Here is a 21,760-nt window from a genome sequence, read left to right on the forward strand (position 1 = left end):
AACAACATAAATAATTAAACACTCAAAACAATTATCAATTTAACCAAATCACTCTTTGTGAAATGGCAATCTTCACATAAAATAGCATATCAAGAGTTATACTACTCCTATCATGCTCATCTTTATCTGATATGAAATATAAGAAGATTTCCTACAACTCTTATGAAGACATCAAATCCTAATTTCATCATCTACTTTGTTAAAAATTCTAAAAACCGCAACAGCTATAACCAATACTGGCAGCTTGACCCCTGTTCACTAAAATAGTCATATCTTGAGTTCTAGACCTCCTTTTTGGGTGATTCCAACGCCATTGGAAATCTAACATCCAAGGCTAAAACTTTCATGAAGACTTAAAGACCAACATACTCACTGCAGGCGCACTAATATCCCGCCCGACGCAAAACTCAAACAGAGACCTACAAAGGTCTTTGTGCCCGGCGCAATTATCCTACGTCCGGCGCAATATTAGTAACCAAAACACAAGGACCACGTTTGATAGTGCGCACAGCATGGTTCTCCCCATGCCTAGCGTGATTCACCTAGGGATTCTCATTTCAAATTGCATTTGACAATGGTGATCCCTGATGAATTCACGCCCGGCGCCAAGAACTAGGCCCGACGCATTTACTACCAGAAACCCTCGAAAACCTCAAAAATTCCTTCTAACATGAACCCAGTCCAAAATACAAAAGTTTGAACCATTACAAAGCATAAACACTATCCAAAAACAACATATTAAGCAATGAAATCAAGTTTTAACCATTAATCCATGGAAATCATGAAGAAACTCAACCAAAACCCTTTCCCCTCAATCCATCTTTAATCGGGCATAAACCATGGAATCAATGTGATATTTCAAATCCATGCATACTAGATCAAGTCGTATAAGTATTACCCTTACCTTAGAAACCTAAAAAATGCAAGGTTTGAACAAAACCCTCAAATCTCAACTCAAACTTTAATCCCCCTTTTCAAGGCTTTAGAGGCCAAATCTCTTGAAACTCCAGTTATAAAGATTGATCCTAGCTTCCCTCCGGACCAGAGCCTCTCTCTTTACTTCCTCTCTCTAGAAATTGTTTCTGTTTGACAAATGAGACCCTCCGGTCCTAAGTCCTTATATATAGACATTTTCCAAAATTTCCAAATTTCACCCTTAGCACTTATTCACCTCAAATATTATATTCCTTAAAGTATTTCAACTCCCTAAGCTCTAACAACCTCAAATTCACTCAAAAAGACCGGATTTATCTTATGTTCCTATCCTTCACCCATCCTATTCCTTTCCATGCAATACTCACAACTCACCACCATATGAAATGCAACATGTATTAACATGCAAACAAACATCACATTCATATACATATTCTTGGAATAATGAGTTGCATGCCATAATACTTCACTTAACTAAGATGAGGAGGAAGGTGATCAGTCTTCTTCCCTCTTAGTACCAATTCAGTATAATGGTGTACAATGCATCATTCACCACATTCATGATACAGATGCCTATATAAACACCTCAAAACAACAATATTTCATCTTATACTACAAAATCACTACCATACCCAAACAACCAATCAAAATCACATAATTATACAACATGCACAAAGATAAGTACATTTCAAATTCACACCTCCAAATCCAATCCAAATCCAAATAAACAACATACACATATATACATACATATATATATACATAAAGTATATCTACTAAATAGCCCAATATTTCCATAGCGTTACAGTGACGGATCCAGAAAAATTGTTAGGAGGGGGAAATAAAATATTTTATAATATTTTTTATTAAAAATAATAATTTTAAAAAAATTATTTTTGTAATAAAAAATTTAATAAACCTATGTTTTTAAAAATTAAAATTTTCTCATGAATAGAGTTACAATTTCTCTATTTTTTTTTCCTGTCTGATATTATATTTAAGTGTAATGTTGTAATTTTGAGTGACTTATTTAATTTTAGAGGAAAAAATGTATAAATTATGAATTAATCACCTATACACTGCTAGTGTAATTTTTTTTTTACACTGGCAACCAATCATATCTTTTAATAATGTCATGTCATTTCTATTTGACAAATGAGACCCTCCAGTCCTAAGTCCTTATATATAGACATTTTCCAAAATTTCCAAATTTCACCCTTAGCACCTATTCACCTCAAATATTATATTCCTTAAAGTATTTCAACTCCCTAAGCTCTAAAACAACCTCAAATTCACTCAGAAAGACCGGATTTATCTTATGTTCCTATCCTTCACCCATCCTATTCCTTTCCATGCAATACTCACAACTCACCACCATATGAAATGCAACATGTATTAACATGCAAACAAACATCATGACATTCATATACATATTCTTGGAATAATGAGTTGCATGCCATAATACTTCACTTAACTAAGATGAGGAGGAAGGTGATCAGTCTTCTTCCCTCTTAGTACCAATTCAGTATAATGGTGTACAATGCATCATTCACCACATTCATGATACAGATGCCTATATAAACACCTCAAAACAACAATATCTCATCTCATACTACAAAATCACTACCATACCCAAACAACCAATCAAAATCACATAATTATACAACATGCACAAAGATAAGTACATTTCAAATTCACACCTCCAAATCCAATCCAAATCCAAATAAACAACATACACATATATACATACATATATATATACATAAAGTATATATACTAAATAGCCCAATATTTCCATAGCGTTACAGTGACGGATCCAAAAAAATTGTTAAGTGGGAGAAATAAAATATTTTATAATATTTTTTAGTAAAAATATAATAATTTTAAAAAAATTATTTTTGTAATAAAAAATTTAATATACCTATATTTTTAAAAATTAAAATTTTCTCATGAATAGAGTTACAATTTCTCCTTTTTTTTCCTGTCTGATATTATATTTAAGTGTAATGTTGTAATTTTGAGTGACTTATTTAATTTTAGAGGAAAAAATTGTATAAATTATGAATTGATCACCTATACACTGCCAGTGTAAAGTTTTTTTACACTGACAACCAATCATATCTTTTAATAATGTCATGTCATTTGTTTATTCAATGAAATAAAAATAAAATAAAATAATTTAAAAGATATGATTGGTTGCCAGTGTAAAAAATTTTACATTGACAATGTATGGATGATTAACTCATAAATTATTAAGATAAAGATAATATAATTACTATTTTTTTTTTTGTATCTCTTCTAAATTTCTACGTTCATTTTAAACAAAAATATTTTATGAGAACAACACCTATTTTTTTCTAAGAGTGAATTTATTTTTTATTAAATATGTTTAAGTAAAAAAAATAAAAACTTTGTGTGATAATTACTCTCATTCCTCTTAATTTGGATCATCTCCCACCAACACATAATGTATATATACAAGATTAAAAAGGTTAAAAACTAAAATAAAAAATAAAAAATATTCTATATTTGTAAACTAAATTATGAAATCTTTAATGAATAAAGAAGTAATAAATCTTTCAGTCAAAAAATAAAGTATATTATAATAATAATAAAAAACTAAGACAATTTTGTCATAAAATAAAAGAAATTACACGATAGAATAAAATATAAATAAAATATTAATATATTTTAAAATATTAGATATAAAAACAATCATTACAAAAAATATTACATATAATCACATATAAAAAATATTACTATAGTTTATATTTATATTTTTTTTAATAATATATTAACATATTTTATATTTATAATATATGCAAAAATAGTTTTTAATAACAAATATCATATTCGTATAAAATGTGTGTCATTACTTAACAATTTTTTTTATAACAAATTAAAATATAATTTATATATATTATAAAAAGTAAATAATATATATATAAATAAATAAATGTAAAATTTTAGTGGGGGCAACTGCTCTCACTATTGTATGAATGAATCCGTCCTTGTATGTAAGTATATATATATATATATATATATTAGTTAAACTTTTATAATTTTAGTATACTAGTTTTTATTATTAGTAGTGATTCCATATAATATAGTGTAATAACCATGACGAATCATTACAAAATAGAAGTTATATTTAATTAAATTAAATTTTTATGTAAAAAATAATATATAAAATTACCATTTTAATCTTTCATGCATTAATGTTTGTTGGTGCATTTTTTTTTATCGCATTAGGGTGATAGCCTATTGAAATATGGTAGGTGTGATTTTCCATTTTTTTTATCTTGATTTTAGTCTAAATTTTGCTCAAATCCTCTATTTTTTGGAGGCAAGTCTTGTTCACGTAGAACCCACCATTAATCCACTCTAATTCTCTCTTTTCATGTCTATCAATCATTATTATCTTTTTATAAATCTTTTTCAATCCATCCTCTCTCCTCTTTCCCACTTCATTGTTATCTTTTTAATTTATTTCATTTTATATTGAAAATGTTTTAATTTGGATGTCTTCTTTTAAATTTATGTATTTTTCATTTTCAATTTGAATATCTTACATTCTATTTAACTTAATACTAATACATATTTTTTAAACTTTCAACATTTGTCATAATATTTTGTTTTTAATATATATATATATATATATATATATATATATATATATATATATATATATATATATATACTCCTTCATGTCTTTTATATAAAAACTAAATTAATATTACTTTTCAGTCTTAATTATAAAAATTATAAACTGGCTTTAAGATTTATTAAAAGGCATGTATACAAATTGTTGATCTATATTCCTTCATGTCGTTCACTTTATTTATTTATTTATATGCATTCAATTATTTTTATTCAAAAGCAGCATCGTGAAAAAGAAATGTAGGCAATCACATTAAGAATAAGGCATTATTCCTAGGAAGCTTTCATACCTCAAAAAGATTTGTGTCTACATAAGAATATGATATGAGTATGACATATGCCTACAGGGAATGGGATCTGTTTGGTTGATGTTACTTAATATTTGGTACGAGAACGTGGACGGGTGGACGTGGACCAGATGAAGGAGAATTGAATAGAAAGAACTCTTTTTCTTAATGATATAGAAAGAACCTCTTTAAGGCTTGCACAATTTTTCTATTCCTTCACAATTTAGGGAACTAATTGCATGATTTATTTCAATTTTTTTTATTTTAGTAAATATCTACTTTTTTAGTTTTTATAAATTACTAAAAGAAATAATTATTAAACTAAAAATGCATTAAAACCCTAAACAAGTTATATATATATATATATATATATATATATATATATATATATATATATAATAGTTAGTAAAAATACTTTCGATTATTATTAATAATACCATGCATCATATTAATAGAGAATTTAGTAATATGGGAAATTGATATATATTCGTGCGGGCTTAATAATATTATTTTTAATATAAAGTATAAAAAAAATATAACGTAAACTCGTAATATTTATATTAATAGATTATTTTTGTTAATTAAAATTATAATAAAAGATCATGCCTAACAGCTAATAATAATTTTATTTTGTACATAGCCTTTTTTTTTAATCAAAGAGAATTAAAAGGATAGTTCAAGTTAATTTCATCATATTTTCTATTTGAATTTGTCTATTAAAGAATAAAGTTGGTAAACTTAATTGATGATAATAAAATTATTTTTTGATTGTTTCACAAGTTTTACCTCTCAATTTGTATAATTTAAAATGTTTCATTTTAATTTCTATGCATGTTATTTGTAGTTGTTTTTAGTGGCTGTCATCTATATCTATTTCTATAGTTGTATATATATGAACTAAAATAGAATAATTATATAGACTAAAGGTAAAATTCATAAAACTATATCACCTAAAAGGATAATTAAATCTAAGAGAGAAAAAATATATCATAATATAACCTATTAAATCTACATTCTCTATCTCTCTTCAGTTGTACCAAAAGTTAAGGAACTCTGACTATACAAATTTTTGTTTAGGTACTAAACTGAAATTTCAAAAAGTTCGAGACTAAAAGCTTAGTTATCCCAATATTTTTTGTTAGTGTCCTTCAAGATAAAAGTTATCAAACTCGTTACTCCGAATGGACCACTTTGAACAAGGATCCCCGGTTAATTGAAAGAAATTACCGTCCCTATCAAGAAATCATGCTTGGAGCGACTACAAGACAGGAACCACCTTAAAAGTAATAGTTTCGCACCCACGAATGTTGTCTCATGCTCCACAATGAAGAAATCTCATGTTGCCAATCACGGTGATGGACCATTGGGACCTCAACCAAGGTGTGTTGCTGTGCTGTGAACATCTGAAGTAGTGACACACAATATAATAGGGACATATTTAAATATTTATAAGGCTAAAACGTAAATAAATCGGTGCTTATATTATAAATTGATAATACTTATGATACTAGGTAGTTTTTAAGAACCGAAGGTATACAGATAAAAGCCACCGTATATTACAAGATTCACAACAAGACAATCAACAAATAATCTCGAGGGCCCATTTGTTTGGCTTTTCCTATGATTCGATAGACGGAACCTGAAAGTGTATATAGTAAAACTGGTTCAGTTCAAGACAAAATCATGCGTGCATGCCTAGACCCACGTTCTATCATGCCTCAGGCCAATCAACCCCTCCTCTACTATAATGTAATAACAAATTCAATTTTTGGCAACTCTGTTTCTAGCAACAGCTGCAGCCAATCTCACCACCATCAAACCAAGAGCATCAAATCAATCTGATGAAGTCATAAACATGTTCATTTTAATCTTTAGTGTCCCCAACGCATTTGTCATAAGCTCATCAGTCATCACCATCTTCATTTTAGTTCTTCAACTGTGACTCCAAAGCAGTCTTCGGTTCTGAACTGGAGGGGCTAATCCTGGAATGTCGCGAATGTCCTGATTGTTCGGGTGCACAAGCTGAAATTTTTAAAGAAATGACAGCACAATAAGTCAATAATCTGAGCACTTTTTAACTAGTAAAAATAACCAGTTTGGCAATACGTAACTTCTGGAATATAGTTCTACTAGGTTGTAAAATAAAACTTTTTACAAAAAATAAAAATGGCATTCATAACATATATTAGATCTTTAGAACTTTCTTTCACCACCTGTTGACTGCCCCGGCTCAACCAAGGTTGTGTTCGTTTAAAATTAAGTACAAAACTCCTTTCAATTAAAGTGTATTGGAACTAGTTTTTTTGGCTCTATTGCAGTGAAAACATTTTTCCCAAACATACTGCAAATAGATTTTGAGAGTAATTTCTTATGATAATTATGACATGGCTGCATGGACCAATAACAAAAAAATGAACCTTGGCACATTATGTATTAAATAAACTAGAAGCTATAGATCTTTAGAGGGCCATCAAAATCTTTATCCAGTGAAGACTTGGAAATGGAAGTTCTTTTTCATGGTTAACCAGTAAATAAATATATTATGATCCATATGCAACATAAATGCTAACACATGTTGCCCAGCAATTTCTATCATGAGTAAAAAGAACACCAAAAGCACAATAAATTCGCCTAGAAATACAACAGTAGAGGAAAACAGTTCTGAATTGAACCATAAAAATTTAAAAGTAAACTTCTCTTACCTTTACAATAATGATAGCAATTACTCCAATGACAACAAGAACAAGTAGCACCATAATACACTTGTCAGTAGCAACCTATAATAAAAACAACTATAAGTTAGATGAATGATTCATATAGTAGTTATATTGTAATAAAATGATGTGGATTCTGTAGAAATTGACCTGCCTACCGATTTCCTTGACCAATTGAGAGGCTCTCTTCATAGAGAAATGAATTGAATCCAGCTCATTGACAACTCTGCTCATTTGTTCCGTCTAAACATAGAAGAGTGTACCCTTAGTTCCCACGTCAAATTCAAGTTTTTTTTCCTGTTTTTTCTTCTCTCTAATAACTATTAATTCTGGTGTGTGGGGACTATGCATAAGATTCATACCTGAGCCTTAAGAGCTGCTGCAGTCTCTGTACCAACATTTATTGTCTCTTGAACTACCTATTAATGCAAAGGGATTCACAGCAATAAACATTCTGTCAGCAAACTTCCCCTTTTTTCCCCGCAGGATGACAGCAAAAGTTAAATGTCCAGAACATCAAATTAAACATCATCTAGAATTTTTCATTTCTCTTTCACAACTTCCTCTGTCCTTCAAACTTCAGGGACAGAAAGTTGAATTGTGGCCTTAAGGTTACTTACACATAAAATGCACATCTTTTCCATTCCACATAAATCCAACAATGTGCATTGATAACTTAACTTCTCCGTCATTTGCTACATCTGGTCTAATATTAGAATATACTATGTCACACAAAACTTACAGTCATCTGAAAGTAAAAAAAATATGCATCCTTTGACCGTGAAAAAGGATTACTATTTTTTCTCATCCACACTTTTTCATCTTCATTGCACTGATTTTGTGATTTTACAATGCCCTGAAGAGATAGAAGAATTCTAACATAGAGGATGATAAAAAAAATGGAAACAAACAAATCGAAGATTGGGACAGAAATGCTTCAAGAGCATAATGTCAATTTAAAACACAATTTAGAATGAGTAAATTTAATTGAGGAAGAACATGTAGCAAAGATATTGTAGGAAGCAAAATGCCAAGCAAGTGCCAGATAAACAAACAAGACCAAAGCAGGACAAATGAATAGGACAAGACCAGAAAGATGGTAAAAATGATTTAGGCCCCTGTATTTTCATAACCTTCTAATTATGGTGAAACATGTGGAGCCAATCATTTCCCTCTGGGCTCCTTGGACTAGAAAAATACAATGGCAAACTATATAAACAAATTTGTGTACACTGAGCATATTTTAAAAGAAGGGATACTCAAGAAATAAACGAACCTTCTTTCCCCTTTCAATGGCTTGATCTGTCTCATCCATCATATGATTCCCACGATCCATTAGCTGTTCGTTTGTCATTGCTGTAATAGTCATAAATGGTCACATTAACCACAATAGTAAACAACTTAATATATTTCACATGCTACAAAATCCACAACAGCTTGCTTTTACTTTATTTTTAAAGCAGCTTTTGACACTTTTAGGAGGATGACCAAAATTTAGATGTGATAAAAGGAAGAAAATATGCCAGTAAAAGAGCAGGCAAGAAATTAGCACTTCCACAAGGAAGCAAAAGTAGATGCAAAAATGCTTTTTTAGACAAATTTATTTCTTTCCAATTCTAACTAAGCTTTCTATAGAAAAACTTGGAAAAACATCTCTCGTAAAATGAAAAGGTGCAAAGCAGGGCCAGACAGAAACTTAGAGCAAACAGCACACACAGTCAATTATGTGAATGCCAAAGCATACCAAGACTATCTCCCAATATAAAATATAGCAGATGCATGATAATCCTTTTCTCATTTGTCACTTTCACTGTAACGATAAAGACTACATTCAAACTGATTACTGACCACATTTTTTGTTCAAGCTCCCTTTTGATTGCATCAATATTCGCTAGAATAATACAACCATGAGTCACATAAATCAAGCATAACAAGAAGCACAGCTCTAACATAAGAACTACAAATGAAAAATAATATACTCGATCTGTTCTATGACTTACATCAATAATGTCACAGTTAGTAAAACAAAAATGGTTATGGACTTTCATTTATTTGACCGCAGAGAACATGTTATCAATATACATGAATACTAGCATAACCAATATGAAGAAATCAGCACGCTTACAGGATGCTAGCAAGCTATTTTCTTCTGCAAAACCTTCACTGGGCCCCTCAAAGAGTTCAATTTTTTTGTTTTCAATATTTGAAGCAAACCTGCATTGCAATATAACACATTACACATTCACTAATTGGTCAATGCTATCAAGGAATACGTCCCACTCATGCCAAAATAGAATGAGTTTTGAAGACATGTTAAGAAAGCTGAAGATATATAGAAGACAAGCAAGAAAAACCTATGCCTTCCAAACAGGTTAAGATTGACAACTAATATGATGTTTTCACTTACTGCTTTTTCAAAGCAACATATGAGTTTAACTCTTTGATCTGCAACAAAAATGGAAAATGCTTGTCAGTATCATTGATAAAAGTTGTGCATAATTTATGGAAACTAATAAACCCAAAATATGAAGAAGTAGCAATTAAGGTATCAGCAGAGAAAAAAAGAATCTTTAATCATCTCACCATTGACTGTTTTTTCTCATTCAACATTTTGTTGGTTTCTCTGTCAAAGCTACCCTCCAAAGTTTTGATCTCTTTATCGAAATCCTTAATAAGCCTGCAAAATTAGATCCAACCACACACACTTGAGTAAGCAGCCACGGCAAAACCACAAATCCAATGTATCCTTCCAATGCCAAACGATTTCAGGAAAATCATATAATCAGGCTTTTGAACACAGATCAAAATTTCAGGAAATGAATTTTAATTTTCAATTCAGATCTGAAAATTGTGACATGCGACAACCAGCCAACAACATGAACAATCTATGCCTCTCTTGCACATAGGTTGCATCAATGCGACACAGAAACGCAATACCAACACGTGAATGGTGAATCATAAACAACAACATTATCGAAAAGAAATGTGTAATGTGAAAATTACCGTTTACAATCTCGCATTTTTTCCGTGAGGTCTTCCAACTGCCGGCTCTGTCTATTGGAATCCTTAATCTTCTCCAACTTCTGAAATCCATTTCTGCAGCAACAAAAACCAATGAGAAAACAACATAGGAAGAGACAAAAAGAGAAAATGTGGAGAATAAGGTTCTGACGATAGGGCGCGGAAATTGTCGGCGACGTGTCCGTCGATCTCGGCCAGGTCCTCGCTGATCGCCGACAACTGATCCATTTCGCGGCGAGATCTGAGGCGGAGGGGTTGTTTGGATGAGGCCTTAATGAGTGAGGGGAATGCGGGTTAGATTTAGCGTTGGTGCCAAACAAGGCGCTGCAGCAGCATGTGGTTGGGGAAGGATCTTTACAGTGTCGTTCCCTTTTACTTCCGAGGAACAAACGAAACGAAAAACATTGTGTCTTTCTTCCTTCTCCCTCGTCAACCCTGATTTTTTATTTTCACAGCACATTTATGAGTTCTTTTTTCTATTATTTTTTATTTTTAAAACGTTTAATTTAAACCGCTATTAGGTTTGGGATTCCGTGATGGTGGGTGATTGTTTTCTTAATGTGCTCCCTTCGCTTCTGTCACTTGATTCATTGTCCCTTATAGCGCTGCGGATCGATTAAGATCATTATTATAATCAAATATTATTTTAAGAAAACAAAAAAGTAAAAAGGTATTTACTATTAATAATTGAAATTTTCATTGTTGACTAAAATTACTCGCTTTAGAAGATACACATCCCTTTTGTGTATTTTCTTTTGGGTTGTCTCACTTCTATTTTTGTAATTTCTTTTTAAAGCATCTACTTTTTATATTTTAGACATTGTGAAAAATGCTCAATCCAAGTACCCAAATTATGTTTTATGAATTAATTTTAGGCAGAGATATGTGCATCAGAAAGTTTCAATCACCTTTCGCGTGGTTGTTTGCTGGTGAGGTACAGTGAGTGAGTGACTTTGGCCAAGCAGTTAGTGAGTGGCAATGATGACGATGATTTTTTTCTTTAACCTTCAGTATATTTAATCATTACATTAGTTTCTTGAAGATTTAATTTATTGCTAATTAATTTTCTTAATAATCTAAGATAAAAGATTATGATTTTTTAAATGACTAATTTAGTGATAAATGATTTTTTAAGTAAAACTTTTAGAACATTTATGTTACCATGCATAAATTTTTTTAAGAATTGAGCTGAGAACTTACAAGAAGTCCCCACCCCACCTAATCACCGGCGATGATCGAGGCATATATAATGTAGGATAAGATAACTTATATAAGTCAACAACTTCTATTAAAAATAAACCATATGAAAAGTGAGTCTAACAAAAAAAAATTGATATTACTTTTTCATTTAACAGTTACTCTACACATAAATTTTTATGTTATTTATTTATGATTTTGTTAATATTAATTAAACTTCACAATTTTTATATTTGTGAATTTAATGTAAAGAGTTTAACATTTTAAATAAGTAAAAAGGACTTTAAATTGATGCTTTAAAGTTAAAAATTATCACTATTTTTAAAATATAACATTAGCTCAATTAATAGGCTTCCTCTTAAAATATACTTAAAAAACCATGAATCCACTTATTTCTCTCTCTTTTTCTTTTAGATGAGTAACTAGATGAATTAAAATTACTGATAATTAACAATAGCACCACTAATAAATTACATAACAAATGTATTTATTAAGTGTATTATCCGCGTACTGTTTAATTGACTGAAACAGTAAATTGTTTCTAGTACCTACTAAACACTAGCATTTCGTAACACCTTAAAAAAAATAAAATAAAAATTATTACCAGATAGATACCAATTATAATAAAATCAATAGGCTTAAAATAATGAATCCTTTGCACCCTAATTCAACAATCAGCATAAGTTTGTCATCAATATGTTTGGTTCAAAAGTAGATTCCTATAAGTGACAACATCATCACTACAAAATTCAATGATCCATCACTAGACAGCAAATGGGGAGACCCTGATCTGTGTGGCCCAACATTGGGTGCTGTTGCATAAGGATTAAGGTTGTCCATAGTAGGAGGAGGAGCTGAAGAGAAAGTAGATGGAATTGGAGGTGAGGCCTTACATGAAGGTTCTGTGCTATTAACACATGAAAATAAAGGAGCACTATAGTTACCTATTGATGTACATGCTTCTGACAGAACCCCATCTATGCCATGGCATCTAATTGAAGACCCTCCTACACATATATTTGGGCTGATAATTTTCACATTGTTTATAACATAATTCTTCCTACCATTGTTTGAGACTCTTAGCATGCAATTTGGAAGTGAACTAGGAATAGTGGTCCCTGTGGGGAATTGTTCCAAGACATCAAAGAGCAATGGTGATGGAATTGAATGCCTAAGCAAGAAGCCAGAAACTGACCCTTCTTGCATGACCATGTTAGCTAGCATTCGATCATTTGGCATCAAGAAAGTCACATTCCCCTCAAGTCTTGTGTCAAGTGGAGACATGTTGATGAGCATTACAAATGTGAAGTAATTTGCCCTTTGCATCTCCCTAGTGGCTGCAACTAGGTCTTGGTTCCTTGCATCAATTTCTGTTGGGGTGGTTGATGAAATCAACATCAATATGAGGAATGCCACCATCAACATGTTACTTGTCATGCCTGGTGTTTTCTTCCAAGTTGCTTGATTTCTCTCCTCTTTTCAGCAAGTTGGTTTTATCATGAAAGTGGCATTCTGGCTAGATTCTGAGAATTGAATGAGGAAAGGGGTAAGTTTTTTGTGTGCCCATGTAAAGAAGCTGTCTCACCTACTAAACTTCACATGCTTCCTGGATGATTTGATTGGAAGCTCAAACATGATTTTCAAAACTTACACGTAACTTTGACCTTTGGGTGATTCTAGTAACTTTAAATTATAGGAATATATGTTTTGGCCCTCTGTTTTGTTTATTGGAAAGTTTTCCTTCTTTATGTTTCTACATTATGGTAAAGGATCCATCAGCCCAGAGATCAATTCAGAATTGCATACTTGTTCATGCATGAAACTACATATTATATTGTTTGTTTCATATTTAAGAATTTGTCAAATGGATTTGACCAAAGTAAGAAATTTCCTTTTACAAAAAAAAAAAAAAATTGTAATAGTCCGTGGACTAAATTAAACTTTATAGTATATATATATATATATATATTATTTATTATTAATTTTAATTATTAATAATATAAAGGGAATAAGTTATATTATTTTTCTCCAAAAACTTCTTTCCAGCATATTTCTACATACAAATTTCATAAAATGAAATTAGAATTTTATTATTTATATAATTATGTAATAGAATAATCCATTAATATAAGAAACTTTAACAAATCATAAAATATTAAACACATTAATTTTAAATTATTGCAATTTTAAAAAAGTAATTATATAATTTATATAAAAATAATTATGATTATATGCTAAAAAATAAAGAATATTAGTAAAAAAGAATAACACATTAGTATAGTGAACAATTTCTACAACATTTTTTCTCTCTAAAATATGATAAATAGTAATTATGAAAATTATTAATTATTATGTTAATATAAGAAATGTAATTAAACATAAATTAACATTTGGGGCCAGCTATCTCATCCTTTGAGGTGCCTCCAACGTAGCGAGAAGATTAGTCACTGCTGTCGGCGGTGAATACTCCAGGGACGAACCAAAAAAAAAAAAACATAAATTAACATAAAAAAAATATTAATATTCTTATGTAAATATTTTTAAAGTAAAATATTCAACATTTCTAGTCCAAAAGATTTTCATTTTAAATAATATTTTTATTAAATAAAAATAATAATAATAGATTAATATTTTAAACTGTAATAACATCTTAATACATTAATTAATTTAATTATTTAATTTTTAAAATAAATTTAAATAAAAAATTACATAAAATATGGATTAGTACATATAAAATAATTTATTTCTTCGACGACTATTTTTCTCAAAAATTCATTAATTACATTAATTTTAAATTATTTCAATTTTAAAGTAAAATTAATTATAAAATTTACATAAAAATAATTATTAAAAAATTATGAATACTAGCAAAAAAAACATATTAGTAAAGTAAATAACTTCTGCAACAATTTTTTTCTTTAAAACATCAAAAAATGATGATAAAAATCATGATTTATTACGTTAATATAGAAAATATAATATATTAATTAATAATATAAAAGGGAGAAGTCATGAAATAATTTTCTTCCCTCTAAAACTCTCAACTATTTCCCCCCAAAAACTTTCTAAAAGAACTTTTTTTATATAAATGTTAATTATAAAAATAAAATAAACTATTTCAGAAAGTATCATAAAACATTAATCACATCAATTTTAAAATATTAAAATTTTAAAGTAAAGTAATTATAAAATTTACATAAAAATAATTATAATGCTAAAAATAATGAATGTTGGCCAAAAAAAAATAACACATTAGCTAAGTGAACAACTTTTACAAAATAAAAAAACAATTCTCTAAAATATCATAAATAATAATTATAAAAATTATTATTTATTATATTAACATAAGAAATGTAATTAAACATAATTTTACATTAAAAAAATATTAATATTTTTATGTAAATATTTTTAAAGTATAATATTCAAAATTTCTAACTTTGAAGATTTTCATCTAAAATATTATCCTTATAAAATAAAAAATAATAATGCATTAATATTGTAAATTTTACATCTTAAAACATTAACTATATTAATTATTAATTATTTCAATTTTAAAATAAATTTAAATAAAAAATATTATATATAATATAAAATTAGTATATATATAAAAATATAAAAGAAACTTCTTCCACAACTATTCTTCTAAAAATTTATTAATTACATTAATTTTAAATTATTGTAATTTTAAAGTAAAAATAATTATAAAATTTACACAAGAAATAATTATTATCATTCAAATATGTGCTATAATATTATTTTCAACGAAGTTTTCAATAATTTGTAGCAAATTAATATTTTTAATATTATTTTTTATTTATTATTAATATTATTATACTTTATATTTATTATTATTATCATTTTTTATTTATAAAATTAATTAAATATTATTTCATTCAATTTACTAAAATAAATCATACATAACACAAATATCGATCTAATATTATTAAAAGTAGAATAATTTTTTCAAAAGTTTCCCACCCAATATTGTATAACCTTATCCTCATACCCATATTTTTCAAAAAAATATTTTAGCTTTTTAAAATTCAAACATTTTTTATTAATTTAAAAAAAATATATTAACATTTAATAAATTAAATTATGTTACTTAAACACAAATCAATTTTCATCGAAAATTTGAAATATCAGAAAAAGATGTATATAATAGTGAAATGATGGTTAATTTAAATTTTTTAATATAATATAGCACATTAGTATAATGATCAACTTTTACAACAATTTTTCATTTCTAAAATATCATAAATAGCAATTATAAAATTTACTATTTATTATGTTAATATAAGAAATATAATTAAACATAATTTTATGTAAAAAAATATTAATATTTTTATGTAAATATTTTTAAAATAAAATATTCAACATTTCTAACCCAAAATATTTTCATCTAAAATAATGTTTTTATAAAATAAAAATAATAATACATTAATATTGTAAATTATAACAACATATTAATACATTAACTAGTAATTATTAATTATTTCATTTTTAAAATAAATTTAAATAAAAAATTTCTTCCACAACTATTTTCTGAAAAAATTCATTAATTACATTAATTTTAAATTTTTCAGTTTTAAAGTAAAAATATTTATAAAATTTACATAAGAAATAATTATGAATATATGCTTAAAAATAATGAATATTAGCGAGAAAAAATATATTAGTAAAATGAATAACTTTTGTAACGATTTTTTTAAATATAAAATCATTATTTATTACATCAATATATGAAATATAATCTATTAGTTAATAATATTAATTAATAATATAAAGAGAATAAGTTATGTAATAATTTCCTTCTCTCAAAAACTCACAACTTTTTTTCCTCAGAAGTCCTCTCAAAAAACTTTTCTTTTTATATAAATGTTAATTATAAAAATAAAATAAAATAATCCAATAAGTATCATAAAACATTAATCGCAATAATTTTAAATTGTTGCAATTTTAAAGTAAAAATAATGGTATTGTGAGAATATGATATTGTGGTGATCTACGAATTCAATTGTTGAAAACTTGTTTTTAAGAATAGTTGCCTATTGAAGTGGAGAATGAAGTCTTCTTTGAGTCCTTAGTTGATATAATATGTGATTCAACTTGAGCTATACTAATTATGAAGTGACCAACCAAGTAAGGTACAAAGTAAGGAGCCAAATCCCTAACTAAATATGGAAGGGATGCAATATTTGGAGGGTAGTTGGAGAACTAATTCCACATACGCTTAGTTATGCATGTTAAGGTCATGGTAGACTCATACCCAAGTTGTCTTATCCTTGGCAAGAATACTGTACTTTCCTAATTTAAGTGACAAAATTTGGAAACTCATATTGTGTTGTAGATTTTTATCCAATTTTTTTATTAATTTAACAAGTCCAAAAAGATTGCGTTGTGAAGTTGGTTCAGTAAGGTCAAATCACTTAGTTGAAATGCGTGATAACTCATATAGTTGTTGCATTATGCATATGTTGTGATTGAAAAATTTGTTATTCATATGCTAAGTTGATATGTTGATAAATTGTATGGTTATGTTGTAAGTTGAATTATTGTCATGTTGTTAAGTGGTAAAACTATGTTGGTATGTTGATTTGTGTTGTTAAGCTAAACCTTAAGCTATTGTGAAATGTTGAGTTGTTGAAGTTGTTTTATAGTTAGTTTAATACTTCTACATTATGTTGTTTCTTTTGAATTCAAGTTTACCCTTACATTTTCCTTATGGTTGGATTATGGTGATTATATTTGTTATAAGAGTAGGACAAGAATAAACTGGAGGTTGAGCACATCTTGTGAGCCATCCTAGAGGATGGTGGGGTTGTTATGGAGCTACTTTGATGTAGTTGTTTTGTAGTTGTTGCTTGATTGACAATTGGGATTATGTTTTCAACTGAAACCATAATCCTCGTTATACATATATATTGTTGCATGTATATCCAAGTACTGCTTGCATGATAATCCTAGTTAGTTATAGTTATGTTTTTATTATTTTAGTTGTTGAGCTGTAAAGTGTAGAAACTTGTTTAGTTGTTACACTTTTATGGTATTAAAGCCAGTCAAGTCTTTTAGGCATTTTGTGAAAGTGATCTCATTATGCTTTGTTGTAAATAATATTTAGTGTTGTGTTGTTAAGCAATGTTGCATATGGATATTTAATCTTAGTATAAGATGATTAGACCATATTTTGACCAGATATTTAAGGTCATGGAGATAATGGTTGTGACTATTCATCAATAGAATACCAATTTTGCTTGCATAGAAGCAAATTAGGCTACAGTTGAAGCAACCAGACCAATGGTGTCTCAGGGTTGTGGAGACTCGGTTGAGTTTATGAAATGTCATCCTCCTCAATTTAAGGGTGATGTTGATCTAGAGGAGGGTGACCAATGGATGTGTGAGGTGGAAAATATATTTTGAGTGATGGGATGCCCTCGGGAAAGAAAAATGACTTATGTTGTCTATATGTTGATTGAGGAGACTAAGTATTGGTGGAGGGGTATCCAACAGATGTGTGAGGCCAAGGGTGAGGTGGTGGATTGAGAATGTTTCAAGAGAATGTTCCTTTAGAAGTACTTCCTGAATAGAGTGAAGTATGCCAAGGAGGTGAAGTTTCTAAAATTACATTAGGGGAGCATGTCCGCCCAGGAGTATGCTATGAGATTTGAGAGCCTCAACCATTTTTATTCCTAGGCTATCTTTGAGGCTTGAAGGTGCAAGAAGTTTAGTGAGGGTCTGAGACATAAACTAAAGAGGGTGATGGTGCCTATGCCATCATAGAGTTCCCTACCTTGGTGGAAAAGGCAAAGGCTAAGGGTGATAGGAATTTTTGACCTCACTCGAGACCCGAGAAAACTGATAACAAAATATTGTTTTCAGGTGGATTGAAACATATTAGCAAAGAACATTCTCTAGGAACAAAATATTCTTCTAGTCTCATGGAGTGTTTTCAAAGAATAACACATTATTCTTTACCAAATCTCAAAACCACAATTTCAAGTTTTTTTTTTATGTATTCTTTGGATAATAGTTTGTTTTGTCAAACCATTTTTCTTTAAATCTAGTAACAAAATAAAATGAAAATTAGTTGAATCACTATTTTAACTTAGACCCAATCATGTATTTTCTTTAAATCTAGTAACAAAATAAAATGAAAATTAGTTGAATGACTATTTTAACTTAGACCCAATCATGTATTCATGAGTAAAGGATTAACTAAATAACAGGAAAAAATTGAAGGACTTCATAAAATTATAAGAAAAAAATTAGTTTGGTCCAACAGATGCCCAACCTGCATTAATCCATATGTTCTTCCATTCAACCTATTGGACTAAAAATCGATCAACCCGAGGCATAGGTTGGACATAAATGGACCACATATTTTTGGACTTTAGTTTCATCAAATTAGGCTTTTTGGACCTGAATCTGACCAATGTTCAAGCCTAGCAAAAACTTTAGAGAAAAGGTGATTAAGGGACAAGAAAGGCCAATTGGGTATAGGAAAAACGGACAACATAGGAAGTTGTTAAGTCTCAATTATACTTCTTTTTGGACAAGACTTATTGAACAATTCCACTCATCCTTTGCACCATTGCAAGATAATTGTTCTCTTTTTGATTCATTTTGTGTGCAGATATAGCTAACCCAGAATTTAGCTAACAATACCCTAATACACCTCTTTTTTGTGCAGGTATTGAGCTAGAGAATTAAGGATTGAAGACCCATAGGATTGGAAATCTAAGGAGCTAAGGAGCATAGAAGAGTGACTGCGCTGGGCGCAAGATGACCCGCACCGGGCATATAGCAAAACAAAGTGCCACACCTCTGCAAGTCATACCTGTGCCGGGCGCGAGACTACCCTCACCAGGCGTGATCGAGACAGAGAGTAACTCAAACTCTCTGGAAGGCATTGCGTCGGGCGTAAAAGGAAATTATGTCGGGCGTGTCCTGAGGCAGAGAGTGCTTAACTTCCCTGGAAGGCCCTGCGCCGGGCGCAAAGACTTATGCGCCGGGCGTGTAACCCTAATCTAACTCCCCAAGCTCGTATTTGAAGAAATCTTCGAGGCTTTTCACCTCACTCGCACATTGAACGCGTTTTAGGAGCTGAGGAAGGGATTCCCGGAGCTTGGGACCGTTCATGTGTGGGTCTTTCCTTCGGTTCTTCATTCTTTCTTCCATCTCTATTTTTGCTTTACCCTCATTGTTTTGAGTGGTTCTACCCATTGTTTGTGGGGTTAGATGTAACCAACGCACTTTATTGTAATCCTTACGTTTTAATGATATATATATACATGTTGTTTATTCATTGTTGTGTATGTTTCTATTCTTAATGTTTGTTTTGGATTGATTCTCCTTGCATGATATAGGTTCCATTGGGTATTGGAAAATAACCTTTGAAACTAGCTCTGAAACAAATGCCTAGTAGGAAATGTATCTAGGAATGGAGCTTGGCCCATTAGTAGTCTTAAAACCTAACCCGTAATGCGGGTGTAGGTATTGGATACTCAAGGAATTGATATTCATTATCCGCACCTAGGCTCTTGCTCTAAGGGATTAGGTTTGAGTAAACTTATGGGTTGACTAAGCAATGAATATAACAAGAGATTAAGGATTCATTAGTGTGACGTTCGGTAATATCTGACCCCACAATTTCACAAAACCATAATACTATTTCTACCCCCTTTCCACACACAAACCAATATTTTTATAGTTTAACATTCCAGTAGTCATACTCTTCAATTCACATTACACGACAAACTACAAAATTAGAATTATTCTTTAGTCGCGAATAGTCAATAAATGCTTATTTTACCTACTAATCCTTGTGGATAGGATAATTTTACTACTTGAAAGGCCGGTATACTTGCCGTGTTTGAGACCGTTGATAGAAAAAAAGTTATTTAAAGTGATAACAAAAGTAGTTCAACGGAAATCTCAACAAGTTTTTGGCGCCGTTGCCGGGGATTAGCAAGACAATTTAGTATTTATAGCTATTTGTGACTTGTTCCTTAACTTTTATTGTTAATTTCTATTTTAGCAAATGAATTCTTTGGGCTGACTTGTGCACTCTAGTCTTTTGTTTTCTCTTGTATGCAAGGTACTATTCGAACCAGAGGTACTACTTCTTCTGAGCCACTGCTGAACGATCCTGAGATTGAACGCACGGCAAGGAGGAATAATAGCAACAGGAGGAGAAGGAGGACTAGAGCAAATTTATTTGGCCAACCAACCACTCAGATTCCTGAAGTTTTTGTCTTTGATATTCCTGAGTTCACTATGGAAGGTGAAGGTGGTGCTCACAATGAAAATCCAAACCGGAGGCGCACTATAGGTGATGCTTTCACCTACACTAGCCCGAGGGAATTCTCTAGCATTGTGAAGCCTATAATGAATGACAGACTAGCAGAAATGAAGCCTGCACTTCTACAGCTTATCAACTCTCATCAATTTTCTAGCCTGGATCATGAAGACCCACATACTCATCTCTACACTTTCTATGAATTGTGTGGTTCAGTTGGAGTTTCAAGGGCTGATGAAGAGGCACTGTTCATGAGGTTGTTTCCTTTCTCTTTGAATGGGAAGGCTAAGGCATGGCTTCATTCTCAACCAAACCAAAGTCTAACCACTTGGAGGGATGTGGAGACTAAATTCTTAGCCAGGTTCTTTCCCCCTTCCAAGAACACTGAAGCCAGAACTGCTATTGCTACTTTTTCTCAAGGTGCGGATGAGCCATTATGTGAAGCATGTGAGAGGTACAAATCACTGTTGAGGAGGTGCCCTAATCATGGTTTTGAGGTGGAGCTGCAAGTTCAAACTTTCTGTAATGGGTTACAACCTCAAACCAAGATGATACTTGATGCTTCTTTTGGAGGGTCAGTTATGTTCAGAACTGCCGAGGAGGCTATCATCATCATTGAGTCCATGGCTTCCACAAATTTCAGGAGCCAA

At 30.2% G+C, this 21,760-nt stretch overlaps 2 protein-coding genes across 2 annotated transcripts; both read right to left on the reverse strand.

Moving 5' to 3' along the window:
- Positions 1 to 6,342: 6,342 nt before the first annotated feature.
- On the reverse strand, positions 6,343 to 11,069 carry NPSN11 (Putative plant snare 11). The gene is made up of 10 exons (XM_020375617.3): positions 10,767 to 11,069; positions 10,598 to 10,690; positions 10,178 to 10,271; positions 10,002 to 10,039; positions 9,720 to 9,808; positions 8,871 to 8,950; positions 7,957 to 8,013; positions 7,745 to 7,837; positions 7,583 to 7,657; positions 6,343 to 6,902 (listed from the first exon to the last, which is right to left on the reverse strand). The coding sequence occupies exons 1-10, from the start codon at positions 10,841 to 10,843 to the stop codon at positions 6,813 to 6,815; spliced, it is 786 nt and encodes a 261-aa protein (XP_020231206.1). The 5' UTR covers positions 10,844 to 11,069; the 3' UTR covers positions 6,343 to 6,812.
- A 1,361-nt stretch (positions 11,070 to 12,430) lies between these two features.
- Positions 12,431 to 13,359, reverse strand: LOC109811791 (Fasciclin-like arabinogalactan family protein). Its single transcript, XM_029274079.2, has 2 exons — positions 12,757 to 13,359; positions 12,431 to 12,666 (listed from the first exon to the last, which is right to left on the reverse strand). Exons 1-2 carry the CDS (start codon positions 13,247 to 13,249, stop codon positions 12,518 to 12,520), a joined length of 642 nt encoding a protein of 213 aa, XP_029129912.1. The 5' UTR covers positions 13,250 to 13,359; the 3' UTR covers positions 12,431 to 12,517.
- Between the last annotated feature and the right edge of the window lie 8,401 nt (positions 13,360 to 21,760).

This window comes from Cajanus cajan, chromosome 5 (assembly GCF_000230855.2).
Source record: "Cajanus cajan strain Asha chromosome 5, NIPB_CcT2T_4, whole genome shotgun sequence".
NCBI lineage: Eukaryota > Viridiplantae > Streptophyta > Magnoliopsida > Fabales > Fabaceae > Cajanus > Cajanus cajan.

What these genes read in the sequence shown, in the direction of transcription:
- LOC109811791 (XM_029274079.2), bottom strand. Translation starts at nt 13,249, where the DNA reads ATGACAAGTAACATGTTGATGGTGGCATTCCTCATATTGATGTTGATT. An exon ending in AGAAGCATGTACATCAATAG is followed by an intron (nt 12,667 to 12,756) that starts GTAACTATAGTG and finishes CTTTCTCTTCAG; the next exon opens with CTCCTCCTCCTACTATGGAC.
- NPSN11 (XM_020375617.3), bottom strand. Translation starts at nt 10,843, where the DNA reads ATGGATCAGTTGTCGGCGATCAGCGAGGACCTGGCCGAGATCGACGGA. An exon ending in CAGCAGCTCTTAAGGCTCAG is followed by an intron (nt 7,838 to 7,956) that starts GTATGAATCTTA and finishes TTCTATGTTTAG; the next exon opens with ACGGAACAAATGAGCAGAGT. An exon ending in TCAAGGAAATCGGTAGGCAG is followed by an intron (nt 7,658 to 7,744) that starts GTCAATTTCTAC and finishes TTTTTATTATAG; the next exon opens with GTTGCTACTGACAAGTGTAT.